The 14646-nt window shown below is 34.5% G+C and overlaps 1 protein-coding gene across 2 annotated transcripts; it reads right to left on the bottom strand.

Moving 5' to 3' along the window:
* Positions 1-13895, bottom strand: LOC108486792 (adenylate kinase 5, chloroplastic). Of its 2 annotated transcripts, XM_017791028.2 has the most exons (19): positions 13524-13895; positions 13313-13414; positions 12248-12376; positions 12017-12151; positions 11282-11428; positions 10319-10393; positions 10156-10243; positions 9154-9206; positions 8805-8933; positions 7779-7814; positions 7617-7697; positions 7400-7538; positions 2493-2572; positions 2336-2401; positions 1893-1922; positions 1588-1697; positions 578-715; positions 468-497; positions 1-384 (listed from the first exon to the last, which is right to left on the bottom strand). In XM_017791028.2, exons 1-19 carry the CDS (start codon positions 13713-13715, stop codon positions 360-362), a joined length of 1785 nt encoding a protein of 594 aa, XP_017646517.1. In that variant the 5' UTR covers positions 13716-13895; the 3' UTR covers positions 1-359. The 2 variants fall into 2 exon arrangements, with proteins under 2 accessions (XP_017646517.1, XP_052886115.1); XM_053030155.1 differs by lacking the exons at positions 13313-13414; positions 13524-13895 and adding an exon at positions 12708-12807.
* Between the last annotated feature and the right edge of the window lie 751 nt (positions 13896-14646).

Here is a 14646-nt window from a genome sequence, read left to right as displayed (position 1 = left end):
TTTGTATTTGACACTCATCCGAAATCCGAATAGCATAGAAGATCATAATTTCACTAGAGTCTAATCCTTCCTATGATGTAAAAATGATGGATTTGGAAGGAAAAGCAATTTACTATGCTATACCTGCAAAAGATTAATTTTTCAGGATTGTTATATTTGTTGGTGTAGAATAAGAAAACTAACCTGTAACCTCAACCATATGTAGCATCCAACTGATTCCTAGAATGAAAAGAACATCGGAATACGATTATAAGACAGTCCAACGAGTATAGTTGTGTATCCCTTTGCTATTAATAATGTACTAATTAATATACAAACTGGCTTGCCCTGCTTTCTGGTTTAAACAACTTCAACTGTACTCAAAACACACCACTCAGAAAGCCCCTGCAACACAACAACATTTAGATTGGTCAACATCAAGAGAGCGTAATCGCAGTTAACATAAAGAACAAGAATGTTGATCATACCAAATTCCAGAGGCTTTCTTATCTTTATTTCTGTAAAAGGGAAATCCGAATGAAATTATCACATTAGGGATTGTAAAAAAAGTACAGACAAATTAATGAATGCAACTTACCTTGGTTTTCCAAGGAACGCGTCGTTAATTTCATCAATGGTTGGCCTTTCTTTAAAAGTTGATAATGAAACATACTTTTCCTTCCCAGAAGGTTCATCCACCCTCTTGTACAGTTCGTAATCGTACGGGTATGTCATCCTGAAATCATGAGATATTGTACTTTATAAAGGCTATTCCACTGAAATTTTAACTGAGTAAATGTTTGGGGTTAAATATCACATCAAACGTTTCCATAGCACATGAGAATGACATTATATATCTAACAGAAGAGAATCAATCAACTCGGAAACCAGAAGACTGCATTTCTATCATCAGTTGCATTGGCAAAACATCTACCTTAGTTGAAATGAATTAGAATGTAAGTTATATTGGGAAAAGAGAATCATCCTCCAGTAGGAATGGATAACAGAAAGGAGTTTTGATAGAAAACAGTTTGAAGAATTAAATCTCTATTGGAAAATTGTTCAAATCCTTTTCTATTCCATAAATTTCAATGAATATAAATGCTGGTTTTGTGCTAAAGCAGTATGATAATTTTTTTAATCTTCTTCCTTCATTCTAGTTTCATTAAACTAGAAACAAAGAAGCACTTGAGAACTACTTCCTATTTGAGCAAGAAGCAATGAAGTCACTATAAGGGCTTTTTATTCAGAGATAAGGATCTAGGAAGTAGGATCCAAGCTTATAAACAGTTCTAATATACATTGCACTGTGGTTGGACTTCACTAGATTTCATGTATTACACACTTTCATTCCAATAATTTATGCAAGAAATCCATTTAACCACTTGAACCATTACTTTGAATAAAAAGTGCATCCAGATGAGAATTGGTTTATAGAGGAAAAAGAATTGAAGAAGGATATACTTAGCACCAGATATTTATAGATATATCCCGAATGGAAACTTACAGGCACAGTTTGAAAGATGGTAAGCCATTCCAATTAACCAAAAAACATGGATGACCATTCATATAGACCGACAAATGATTTTCGGCTAATGCTAACCCTACCTGATTGCACCCATAATTGGATATTGGGTTCCAGCATAATAGAGAAGCCTGAAAAAGTAGCAACTTTCAAAGGAAGCTGCATACTCCAGTCTCTTATCCCGACCCATAGTCTGTAAAGAAAATATACATTCAGGAACTTAAAAGGTGCCCCAAGTCAGCACAGAAATAGATTTTGAAAATATTTCATCGGTCCTATAATAGCATTTTGTTATTACTATGAATTTTCAATAACATTTCCTTTTATATCCAAAAGTGTATTCATAACATTTAAATTTAATAATAACATGAAGAAAGGTTTTACTTACTTGCATAATACCACTTGAACCAGGCAGATCCTATATCCAAAGAAATTGAAAACTAAGCAGGTCAGAAATAGAAACAATTATTGATTACATTATACCAAAAATGAACTGAGTTGAGTTTACCATGACGGATATTTGCTATAATATAGCCAAAAATGAAACAATGCATTTTCCAATGAGATAGGCTATTTCAGGCTTTGATTACATTGTGTAAGCATCATTAATTCTACCTAGGAATGAAGTTTGATATTATTAAGTTGCAGGCTTAGCACCATAATATGCCGAAATCAATTCAATGATATTCTTTTTCCTCAAATCTCTAACTCCTAGAGGTAAGCCCTATAGATATGCAAATGGTTTGAGACTGCATAAAGATTTATCTTTTATTTTTAGAGTGCAAAATCATTCAGTAAGATAATTCTTTTAAGTTCATATAAGAATCCAACCTTGAGTCTAGGATTGATGAGTATAACTGGACGTTTCCCAGCAGCATCCGTCATCGCTCTTAAATCCTGCAAATTTAGGAGCAAGGTTAGAAACTAAAGTGTCAAGTGGAAGGCTCTTAGAACAGCATAGTAAAACAATTACTCTCAAGATTCTTACATCTATAATGCAATTCCCAACAGCATTTTGAGGAGCCACTAAGATGAACATATCATCTTCTTCATCAACCTCTTTTGCACCTGTCATTGCAAATGAAGAAAACATTAAAAGAAGAGAATAATTTAATCATGCGGGTAGAAGGATAGTCCAGCTGATCTGTAAATCCATCTTATATAACTTTGCTTAATATTTCACAAATCTAAGTGATGACATAGGTTTTACAATTATAGAAGATCTTATCCGGATATGCAAATAATCAAGGCAGTTTACTGTTAAGTTGTTGGCATTAGTGCATATAAATGTGAACAGAAGTGCTGCTCAAACAAGCTATGTGATCCGAGGACAACCAATCACTTATGTTGGAACATAAAAGTTTATGTGCGTCACTTGTAAACACAATTCAATATAGCCAAAGAGTTAAACTTGGTAGGCAGAAGGCACACTGCTTAAAAGATTTTCCAAAAGTTGAATATAACAACCGTCCAGAATAAGTTGCAAAATAATCAGAAGGAAAAACATATCAATCTTAATAGGTCAATAAAATTAGCTACAAATATCAATGCTCTTAAATATATCAATATGACTCATGACTGTCAGATTACAGTTTACTAATTAAGGAATATTTAAGTGTATCAGATAGGATTCTGTAAATATTTTACTGATTACTATCCCTAACTTTAAGGCTGTTTTTTTTAGACAGCATCCCTAGAGTTAGTCTGTTTCCTAGTATAGAGTTTCCTAAGTTAGGCTTACTATGTGTATAAATATTTATGTAATTTCTTATGAATAAGACGGAATAGAAAAAGCCTGTTCTTAACATGGTATCCGAGCCGTTTTTTTAGCTCAAATTCTGGGATTTTTTTTCTTTGTCTGGCAACTTCTTCTCATTCCCGATCAACCCTCAAGCCTGTAGAATTTGTTCAAAAGAAACATGGCTGAAACTGTCAAAACCAGCAACACTGGAGAAGGGAATTCTCAAGAATCATCTGTTGAGTTCAGTAAAGAAGAAATTGAGAAGTTGAAGAATCTGCTGGGATCATTGGAAAAATCTCCTTCAATAGGTACCTGTGGTTTGGTTTTTTCAGGTATATCCTCTTCTCAAAATTCTAAAATCTCAGATATACCCACAAAAAGTTCTTGGGTCATTGACTCAGAGCTCTGAGACCACATGACCCACTCTCACAAAAATTTGTTTCATATACACCTTGTCCTAGTAGTAGAAAGATAACAGATGGCCGATGGTTCTGTGATCATAGTGGCTGGTCGGGTGATATTGTTATAAACAAAACCCTTACTCTTAAAAATGTCCTTCATGTTCCAAAACTATTTACCAATCTTCTATCCATCCAAAGAATTACTAAATACTCTAACTGTAGTGTGGTTTTCTATCACAATCGATGGCTTTTTCAGAAGCGAATACGAGGAGGATGATTGGACATGCTAAGGAAGTAAATGGCCTATACTATCTTGAGGAATCCATTGGAGAAGTTAGTGCTCTGAATTCCTCACCATTATCTTTCATATCCGAATCTATTAAAACCAATAAAACCAAATTTGGCTCCATCACCTCCGCCTTGGTCATCCATCGTTTAGAGTCCTTAAAATTATGTTTCCTTCATTGTTCAAAGGATTAACTGTTGAAAAATTCCATTGTGATGTCGTGAACTTGCAAAACATAAACGTACCTCATTTCCGTAAGCAATAAAGAACATCCGCTCCTTTTACTCTTATTCATAGTGATGTTTGGGGACCATCCACTATTTCAAATATTTCGGGGCTCGGTGGTTTGTACCCTTTATTGATGATTGTACCGTGTGTCTTGGATATTTCTTTTAAAAGCAATCGATGTAAGGTCTGTCTTTCCAACCTTTTACAACATGATCAAAACACAATTTGGAGCTGAAATAAAAGGTTTAGGTCGACAATGCCAAGGACTATTTCAATCGGTTTCTCTCACCATATTTCCAAGAAAGAGGCATTATACATGAGTCATCTTGTGTTAGCACACCCCAACAAAATGGTGTTGCGAAAGAAAAAATGGTCACATTTTAGCTATTACAAGAGCCCTCTTGTTCCAAAAAATGTCCCTAAACAATACTGGGGAGGCTGTTTTAACTGCTACTCATATGATAAATAGATTGCCTACAAAAGTCCTTGATTCTCAAAGTCCTATGCAAGTTCTAGCAAAATTCTTTCCTAATTTTAGTACTTCAAGTAGCCTTCCTCCCAAAATATTTGGTTGTGTTGCCTTTGTACATGTACATTCTCAAAATAGAGGAAAATTTGATCCACGAGCTGTCAAGTGTGTCTTTCTTGGTTATTCTTCCACTCAAAAGGGGTACAAATGCTATCATCCAGCCACAAAAAAATTTTATGTATCAGCGGATGTTACTTTTGCAGAACAAGAGAATTTCTTTCCTCGTCCTTATCTTCAGGAGGAGATCTTATTCACAGAAGATAAGGACAGAGAATTCTTTCTTCTTGACATTCCAACATTGTCCAACAACCAAACACTCACATTCCAGCTCTGTCCAAGAACCAAACACTCACATTCCAGCTCTGTCCAGCAACTTGAAACAGAGCCTAATACACCCAAATCACAAAGAGGATTCAGGACACTACTCGTCCTTTCTTGGTTTACTCAAGGAAGAAGGCACGGTGCAAGTTCAATCATCTTCTCCTCCTATACAACCCGAGGTAATTGCTGAACCTACTACTGAAACTACTGAAAATTTAGATGAATTTCCCATTGCTATTAGAAAAGGGATTAGAGCACATACAAAACATCCCTTGTACTTATTTTTTCTTACAAAAATTTGTCCCATAACCACAAAGCCTTTCTTACTAGCCTAAATTCTATCTCCATTCCCAAAACAAGATCTCGAGGCATTAGAAGATGAGAATTGGAAAAATTCCATGAAGGTTGAAATGGAAGCTCTTGAAAAAATAAGACATGGGACTTGGTGAAATTACCGAGAGGAAAGAAACCAGAGGGATGTCATTGGGTGTACACAGTGAAGTATAAATCGATGGTTCTTTGGAGAGGTACAAAGCAAGATTGGTTGCTAAAGGGTACACTCAAATGTATGGAGTAGACTACCTTGAGACATTTGCCCTTGTTGCAAAGATGAACACTGTGAGAGTGTTGTTGTCACTAGCTGCCAACCGAGGCTGGAAATTACAGCAATTTGACATAAAAAACGCCTTTTTACATGGTGATCTTGAGGAGGAAGTCTATATGGATGTTCCACGAGATTCGGTCCAAATCTGAGACGGTAGTTTGCAGACTAAAAAAGGCTTTGTACGGACTAAAACAGTCCCCGAGGGCTTGGTTTGGAAGATTTACCAAAGTAATGCTCAAGTTGGGGTATAAACAGAGTCAAGGAGATCACATTCTGTTTGTAAAACACTCATCTTCAGGGGGAGTGACTGCTTTATTAGTCTATGTAGATGACATTATAGTGATTAGTGATGACCTGGAAGGAATGGAGAATTTAAAGAAATGCCTAGTAAAAGAATTTGAAGTCAAAGAACTCGAAAAGTTAAAATATTTCCTTGGTATTGAAGTGGCACACTCTCGGGAAGGAATCTTCATATCTCAGCAAAAATACATAGTTGATTTGTTGACAGAGACAGGCAAGTTGGGATGTAAACCAGCAGACACACCCATAGAGGTGAATCACAGACTTGGAGATGCACTAGAAGATGCAGCAGTTGATAAAAGTTCATATCAAAGACTTGTGGGAAGCTCATTTACTTGTCTCATACCGACCGGATATTGCCTATGCAATCGGTGTTGTAAGTCGGTTTATGCACAACCCTAAAGAATCACATCTTAGAGCATGTATCAAATTCTACTGATGCTTAAAGGGCATGCCGGTAAAGGAATCCTATTTAAAAGGGAGAATTTAACCCTTGAAGCCTATCTTGATGCAGATTATGCAGGTCTATGGTTGATAGAAGATCAACCTCGGGCTATTGCACTTTCCTAGGAGGCAATCTTGTGACTTGGAGGAGTAAAAACAGAATGTTGTGGCTAGATCTAGTCTGAAGCTGAATTTAGGCGATGGCTCTTGGAATTTGTGAGCTATTATGGCTAAAAATTATTTTGGAAGATTTGAAGATCAAGTGGGAAGGTCCAATGAAGTTGTATTGTGATAATAAGTCTGCTATCAATATTGCACATAATCCAGTTCAACATGATCGTCTGAAAGCACGTTGAGGTTGACAGACATTTTATAAAGGAAAAACGGACGGTGGCTTAATTTGCACTCCATTTGTGTCCACGATGGTCAACTAGCGACATACTTACGAAAGGGTTGTGCGGAAAGTTGTTTCAAAAACTAGTAAGCACGCGAGAATGGATGATATCCACTTCCCACTTGAGGGGAGTGTCGATTACAGTTTACTAATTAAGGAATATTTAAGTGTATCGAGATAGGATTCGTAAATATTTTACTGATTACTATCCCTAACTTTAAGGCTGTTTTTTTTAGACAGCATCCCTAGAGTTAGTCTGTTTCCTAGTATAGAGTTTCCTAAGTTAGGCTTACTATGTGTATAAATATTTATGTAATTTCTTATGAATAAGACGGAATAGAAAAAGCCTGTTCTTAACAATGACATCTTATGGAGCTCAGTATGTGCACAGTCTGATGCAGAGGCATATAGATAGAAAGCCACAAGGCAAAGACTTTATTTCCAAGTTACAACAATAGCTTCAGTCCATCTTTCAGAATTAGTGCAACCAGCACACACTAAATCTCCTACATGCCAATTGCCAAAAAGATATGTTCTCTCTTAGCAACATCCATATTTGCAAAATAACATGAACTTCGTTACTTTGACATTAGCAAGCAGTACCAGAAAATTTATATATAAATATTTTCTCCAAAATTGCCTCATACCTATAGAACCAATCTTGATAAATGTTCCCATAGCGCCATAATTACCCCAATCCATGAATTCCAAGATCTTGCGGGTACCAGCAAGTTGTAGGGGCATTCCTGCAAGTGCACCCTCTCCCATTGAGCCTTGTACACAAACCTGAAAGAAGAGTGGTTAGAAATTCAGGAAAAATGCTAGAAACATTTCCATAATTATATCATTAACAATTAATAGTACCTTGACACGTTTGCCATCATCAGCAAATGAAAGAGCAATGACTCGAACTAGCTCCATTAGTGTACCTATACGGTAAACATCCTGTCAATCAGAGGATAGGTTAGCTCTAAAGAAATTTATTGGGAAAATATGAAGACAAAATATATAATGATAATCTCTCACCATTTCTGGGTTCAGCTCTGGAATATTAATCTCCACCTGTTGAACAAAAAAAAAAGAAAACAATCAGCCTTGCTGGGAATAGCTTTCTGAATTTTACATCTACGAAACGTAGTCTCTCCCATTACAAACTCCATCTCTTAGTTAATATTATTGTCGATTGCTAATCCTACAAAGTATAAAGTACTAACAAGGTCGTTCTTTATTACTTCCATGGCTCCTTTAGACTTGTTCTCCAGTTTTTGACATCGGCATCCTCCATTAAGTCACATATTCTTACAGGAGCACTTGTACCCCTTTGCCTAACATGCCTGACCCATCTCAAGCATATGCCCTGAATCTGTGGATTCCTGCCTATGGTGAACGCCTTGTTATTTGATAAGTGGATCCATAATAAATGATAGTTTTGTTAACCATCCTAGACAGGATTAACAATGCATTTTTTCATAACAACAGTATGGAGATAAGAATAAAATTCTTCGCATCATTTATGAAAGTTGTTAGAGAATATTTGTATAGTTGCAAAGATATGATTTATAGGGATTTTATTAGGGATTGCATTTTATTCTCTTTCCCTTTTTGCTAAGTTGTAACATGTATAAATATGTCTCTCAGAGTAGAGTGAAATATTTACTTTTCACTCAAATCCATCTATTCACCTTCTTCCTACAGAATTTCCTTTTCAAAAGTAAAATAAAACTGCATAGAATTCTCTAATCAATATCTCAAGAAACTTATGCAATCAGTAGAAGACTAATTTGCTAAGCCTTGTGTCAAGGACCATGACCATGTTGTCATCTATAGTCATAATTAACTTTGCTGCATTCACTAAATGGAGAATTTCTATGCAGACCTTAGTTTTCCATTTTCAAAGAGAACACCATTCAGTTAAACATAAAAATAAAAATAATCTTGATTCAAGAGGACATAACTGAAAGAACCCTACTATTCATGTGCTAGTAATAAAAGATTCTTTGATTTCTACAGCAAGGTAATTCAGTTCAACTGAATCAAGTACCAATTTCTGACCTTCAGTCGAGTTCTTCCATCATTTACGGCTCTCTGCGTGGCTTGTAGCACATCATCATAGAAATAATTCCTGATTTCTCTAGAATGAGGAATATTATTCAATCTGGTTGGAATTCCCCTCCATTTTTCCTGCCGAAAGCAAAACAAAAAATAGAACTGCAACTTTGAGTGAAAGGGATTCTTTTTTATTTCTTGCCCATGACCAAGCTATACAAAGGATAGTCCTCCATTTCCTTTAACCTTCCCTACTATGGTGAAGGCAGGGTTTTACTCTTAGGTCTTTATATAGTGAGAAAAGAACCACTATGCTAAGTTGGATCATGACTATATAAATTGTATAAATGCTTACCTCGTTTGAAGATGCCTGATCTAAACAGTTCTCAGTTTGAAGAACTGGTTTCACTGGAAACAAGAAGGAACCCGGAAAAAGTCAAAATGGATAACTGAAGCTATAGTTAGTTAAATGCAGATAGTATAAAGTCGGCTCAAATGAAGTTACTTTCATGAACATGATAATCCTCAAGTAATAGACAGATAGTAAAAAAATGAAGTTAATAGTGTCAATAAAATGAGAAAGTGTGAATATATAAACTGACATTTTAGGAATAGAACTAAACAAACAAGGAAAACAGGGATCTGTCAGCATTTACGTAGACTAAGTGGCAGAAGCTATCAAAGATAGAAAGTGATCTCATGGACAATAAACTCAATTTAAACACTGAAACACAAACTGATCTTGAACCATGAAAATCTCTGTGAAAGCATAATCAAAGAAATAGAACATATAATGATTAAAATCCTTATCTTGTTATAAACTCAAGTCCATGGACTCATATTGACAATGCCATCCTACTTCTGGTGTGATCAAAGGTTAAACCATCATCAAGTGCTTGGATTTATGTTTTATAGAACCATGTCTATATAAATAGCCATAAGTATGAAACAGAAAGGTCAACTGGAAACAGGTCTAATACGATACACATTGAGAAAACATCAACCATCATTTAGAAAGTAATTAAAAGGCCTCTATATTGTCCCCTCCAAAATTAACAGGTGAACCCCTCTGTAAGAATGAAAGTGGAAGACAAGATGAGAATATCTATATGATCTAAAGGTTTAATGCAGTAGGCTGATAATCAGTGTCGTCCTACATTTATCTCAACCAAATAGTGCCCCCTAAATGAGAAATTCAAGAATCTATCCACAAAATGCTTTCAAATAGTGCAAAAAAGTTTCAGTTCCAAAATTGCCTTTGATAAAGCTTAATAAGAGTAGGAAAATTTTCTATTAATACACCAAGACAGTGCAAAGTAAGTTCGTACTCTAAAACTTGAAATTTATTTCCACTTACCTGATTTTGCTGTTTTATCCTTCAGCAGTTGAGATAACAAGAAGTCTATATCCTTGAAAATTATTTCTTTTGGGCGGTTTCCATCAATCTGTGAGGGGAAGATTCATACAATGATAAAAGTAAGACAAAACAGGACTAGAGAAAGCATTTTAATTTGCCAAACCTTGTTGGTTATGCTGCTGTAAGTGGATGAGATTGCTGCAGCATTTTGCTTGTATATTTCTAGTCGCGACTTCACCTAAATAAAGCAAAGAAAATGGAAAAAGGAAGGGGGGATATTAGGTAGCTAGCACACAGCACATGGTAAATTGCATTACATGAAATGAAGCATCTATTAGACAATAATTGTACATGGAGCTTTCCCTCAATACTTCATCCTATCTCTTCTTTCCTTTTGTAAGAGTGAGAGATAGAAAGAGGGAGCAACATCCTTGCTGATCCTTCAATCAATAATAGGTCTAAGGTAAACATTTACATTAGTTTCAAGTAACCCAGAGGCATACAAGGACTTAGAAGCACCATAACAAGTATTTTTGCAAACTTGATCCACAGGAAAATTTAGCAGTTCATCCTGTGATATAATAAAGGCTGAACTGCTAACATGTAGCTTTACTTCGGAATAGGTTTATTAAGATATGTTCCAAGATCAAGTCATGCTCCATGCAGCACTGTTCAAGTTTGTTTATTTTAAAATCAGGCCACAAGATTTGAATTTACTGCATGTCCAAATAGTACTTTGAAATGGTCATATATATATAACCATCAGGACAGTCCGTTATTAGTTCTTAAATGAGTTCAACCCAGATCATTAAGAGATGAGTTGAGATGGTTTCTGCGAGTTCTCTTGCAAGTCATATATTCAAAATTTTTGGATGTAAAGGGGAGGTTATTTGCACTGAACAAGTTTTGTCTACATTTGTAGTAATAGAGTCCCAGCTCCAAGAATTTTATACAAGCCTCTCAAATAATTAGTACCATGCAGAACAATGAATAGTAAGCCAGATGTCTGTTGAAGATGCAATTGTTTCTGTCATATATTCACACAACATCTTGGCACCCTGTATCTAAGCCAATTAAAAGCAACAAAATGAAAGAATATAAATGAAAGCAGTAAAGAGAATCATACTTTCTCCTCTGTGTCATCAGCACGGGTAACCAGTCTTGCTTTAATTTCTTCTGACTCAGGAGGGAAATTTTTCAGATGGTAAATTTTTCCAGTCACAGGGTCTAGCCTTCTTCCAACACATCTGTCGATTAGAATTTCATCAGGAACCTGAATGTTAAGAAATAAAGTAAATGTAAAAAGCATGTTTTCATCCATAGTTGTCTACTTAAAATGAAATGCAATGAATTTGTCAGAGATTGAAAAGAGGTATGATCAATATTTACTCAGAGTTAAAATTATAAGAAGCAATGTAACAAAAGATCTTTTGAAGTGTTTGTAGAATAATACCTTGTAGCATTAAATTGAGATCTTATGCACACAAATAGCCACTTTATGAACAAAATTTATGACCACAGTTTCATTTGATGGCAAAGTAACAACATATGGATGTGTGTGTTTGTGTGGAAGGAGGCTCTAAAATATCACTATGCGAATCAAATATTTTCAAATAGTATAGTGGAAGACTATGTTGCTTGGATGTGTGTGTAAATGTTGGGCTTAGGTATGTGTCCAGCATTGAGCCGTTCGATTTTTCTTTCAATCTCTTTTCCCCTAAATTCTCAGTTCCTAAGTTGTTGTCTGGAGTTCTATGGTGATCAGTATCCCAAGAAACTTTCCATTGGGTAGGATTCGGTAACTTCCAAAACAATTGTCGAGAAGTTAAGCCGAACCAGCATAAGCGTATAAGATACATACATCTAGTACAATGTAGATATCTGGTCTAATATTTAATTCTTCCAAACTTTGAGCCTGGGCAAAACTCCTTGGGTATCCATCAAGAAGCCATCCTTTCTCCTTAGCATCTTGACGTGATAATCTGACTGTAACCATCTATAAAATGAATAAGAAATAGTTAATTTCTTAAGCATTTAAGGGAGGAATGGATAAAGAATAATATGATTTAAGTGGGAAGGTTGATGGTCGTACGGCCGTCACAATTTCATCAGGAACCAGACGCCCAGAGTTCATGAATTCTTTTGCTTTATTTCCAATTTCAGTCCCAGATGATACTTCTGCTCTTAAGAGGTCCCCAGTTGATATATGCACCAATCCAAACTGCCAGAATGAAAAACATAGATAACCATTTAAAAGAAAAGTTTAAGGCATATGAAAAACTTCTTTAATAAGAAGACCCCAGTAATTGGTGTATTAAGAGTGAATTATGTTTTAGAAACATAAAATATAAAGTTATAATATTGCAAATACCACAGCTGCAATTTGTAGAAAAGACTAAGCTGTCTTCTTTTTAGAACCAGAAGGGAAAAAAGCAGTAATTCCCTTTAATTTACTTTATGAAATTATGGCTTTCTGTTGATTCACTGCACATAGGCAATTGCTTGTTTACATCAATAAAAATTTCACAAGATAAAAAAAAGATGTTGCGTACTTCACTAAAATGTTTCACATGGTTTTCTTTCAAAATGCCCTCTCCAAAAACTTTCACACCATACAGGTTTCTTTATATATATATATATTCAATCTAATAAGAGAACCATTATCAATAAGCAACAATATTATCTTCAATATAAATCGAGAAAAAGGAATGCCAATCATCAAAAGTGAAGGCCATGCAAATAGTCTTTGGCATATAAATTCTAAAGGACAGAAAGGTATTTGTGAAGAAGGGAAAGCAACCCATCTTAATATATATATATATATATATATATATAAGTATATTGTTTCCTTCATGTTTTTCCATTTAAGCATAACAGCTCTACAGCAGAAAATTATTAAGAATCCAATTCATGAGAGAGAAACAGATTCATTCCCTCGAAATTATTTCTAATCAAGCCTTCATAAAACAAAAACTCATAACCATTAGAATAGACAAGGAGTGCAAGCAATGAAGAGAAAGTATAAACCTTTGCATATATTTGGTTCAATGGCATCTAATACCATACTGTATAATATAGAATAAAACATCACACAGATTTTCATTGAGACCACAAGTAATATATTGAACTGAAGTAAATTATGCATAAATTTAGTTACCTTTTGTACAATTAACTCACACTGGGTGCCTTTACCTGATGCTGGGGCACCTGATATCATCACCTTCAAAGGTTCATTTGTTGAACAACTTACCCTCAATCCCTGTAAACAGAAGAAGAGAAAACAATAGTGGAGGAAAGAAAATGCACGAGTAAAAAATCTTTAGAAAGAAAGGAAAAGAAAAGAAGTCATTTTCAGCAGAGGGAAAAACCTTTTTTGGGGTAATCCTGAGATGGGTTTTGCTGCTATGGAGACGAAAAGAGAGAGGAGAAAGGTACGAGTAAGAAGAAGAGAAAGAAAGAGAAGATGGGTTGAGAGAGGGCGTTGCAGAGGCATTATAATTGGCAAGTGGATGAAGTGAAATAGCAGTAGAAGATGAAGAAGAAGAAGAAGTAGCCAACATTTGATGATGCTCTCTTTGAGAAGTGAAACTGTAGGAGAAAGAGTGAAATAGAGGAAAACAGAGGCTTTGAAATGAAAGTTGAATTATAGTTGATTCATGCTAACGGATCAATGGACACCATAGGTTTTTCCTTGTTTATATGTTTTTCTTTTTTTCTTTTTCTTTTTTAAATTTCTCGGGCTTATGATTTTTAGGTTTTTTTTTTATATATATAAAAAGTGGATTTTCCTCTTTCAATTAATTTGTTGGTTTCTTTTTCAATAATATTAAAAAGTTATTATTATTACGAGGATACCAACTCAATTGAGGAAAGGTTTTTATATATTATTGTAAAAATATTTATATTATTTAATAATTTATATAAAATCTTAAAATGATTTACTAAAAAATATAATATTAAAGTTTAAAACTTAAGCTTGATAATCTCAGGCGGTACTCGCTATATTTAGTAGAGTGGAACGAAAATTTAAAAATAAAAAATTAAAGGATGAAAAACAGAAATATAGAAAATATAAATTTTTTTCCTAAGTCTGCTTGTTAGAAAAGAGAAAAATTTTAAAAAAAGGTAATTTTTTTCATCAATTCAATTGCTTAATAGATTCAAAAAATGAGAAGTAAGGAAATGAAATTTTAAAAAATATATAAGTTTAAGTTAATATACATAGTTTTTATCATTTTTTCTTTTTATCATTTTATTATGGAATGATTGATTTTATAGATTAAGATAAAAATTATCATCTTCTTTCTTTTTTCTCTTACTTTTCTTACCTATCAAGCACACTTAAATTTTATTTTCCTTCTTCCGTCTTTCTACTTTTTCACTCAACTAAGTACACCTTAAGACTTTATTTAGTAGAGTGGAAAGGAAAATGAAAAAAATGAAGGGAAAGAAAAGTGAAAAATATAATTTTCCTTTCCATAGGTGTGTTAG

Source organism: Gossypium arboreum, chromosome 6 (assembly GCF_025698485.1).
Source record: "Gossypium arboreum isolate Shixiya-1 chromosome 6, ASM2569848v2, whole genome shotgun sequence".
Taxonomy (NCBI): Eukaryota; Viridiplantae; Streptophyta; class Magnoliopsida; order Malvales; family Malvaceae; genus Gossypium; species Gossypium arboreum.
Note: the sequence above shows the minus strand (reverse complement) of the source record. Positions and strands in the feature narration are given on the sequence as shown.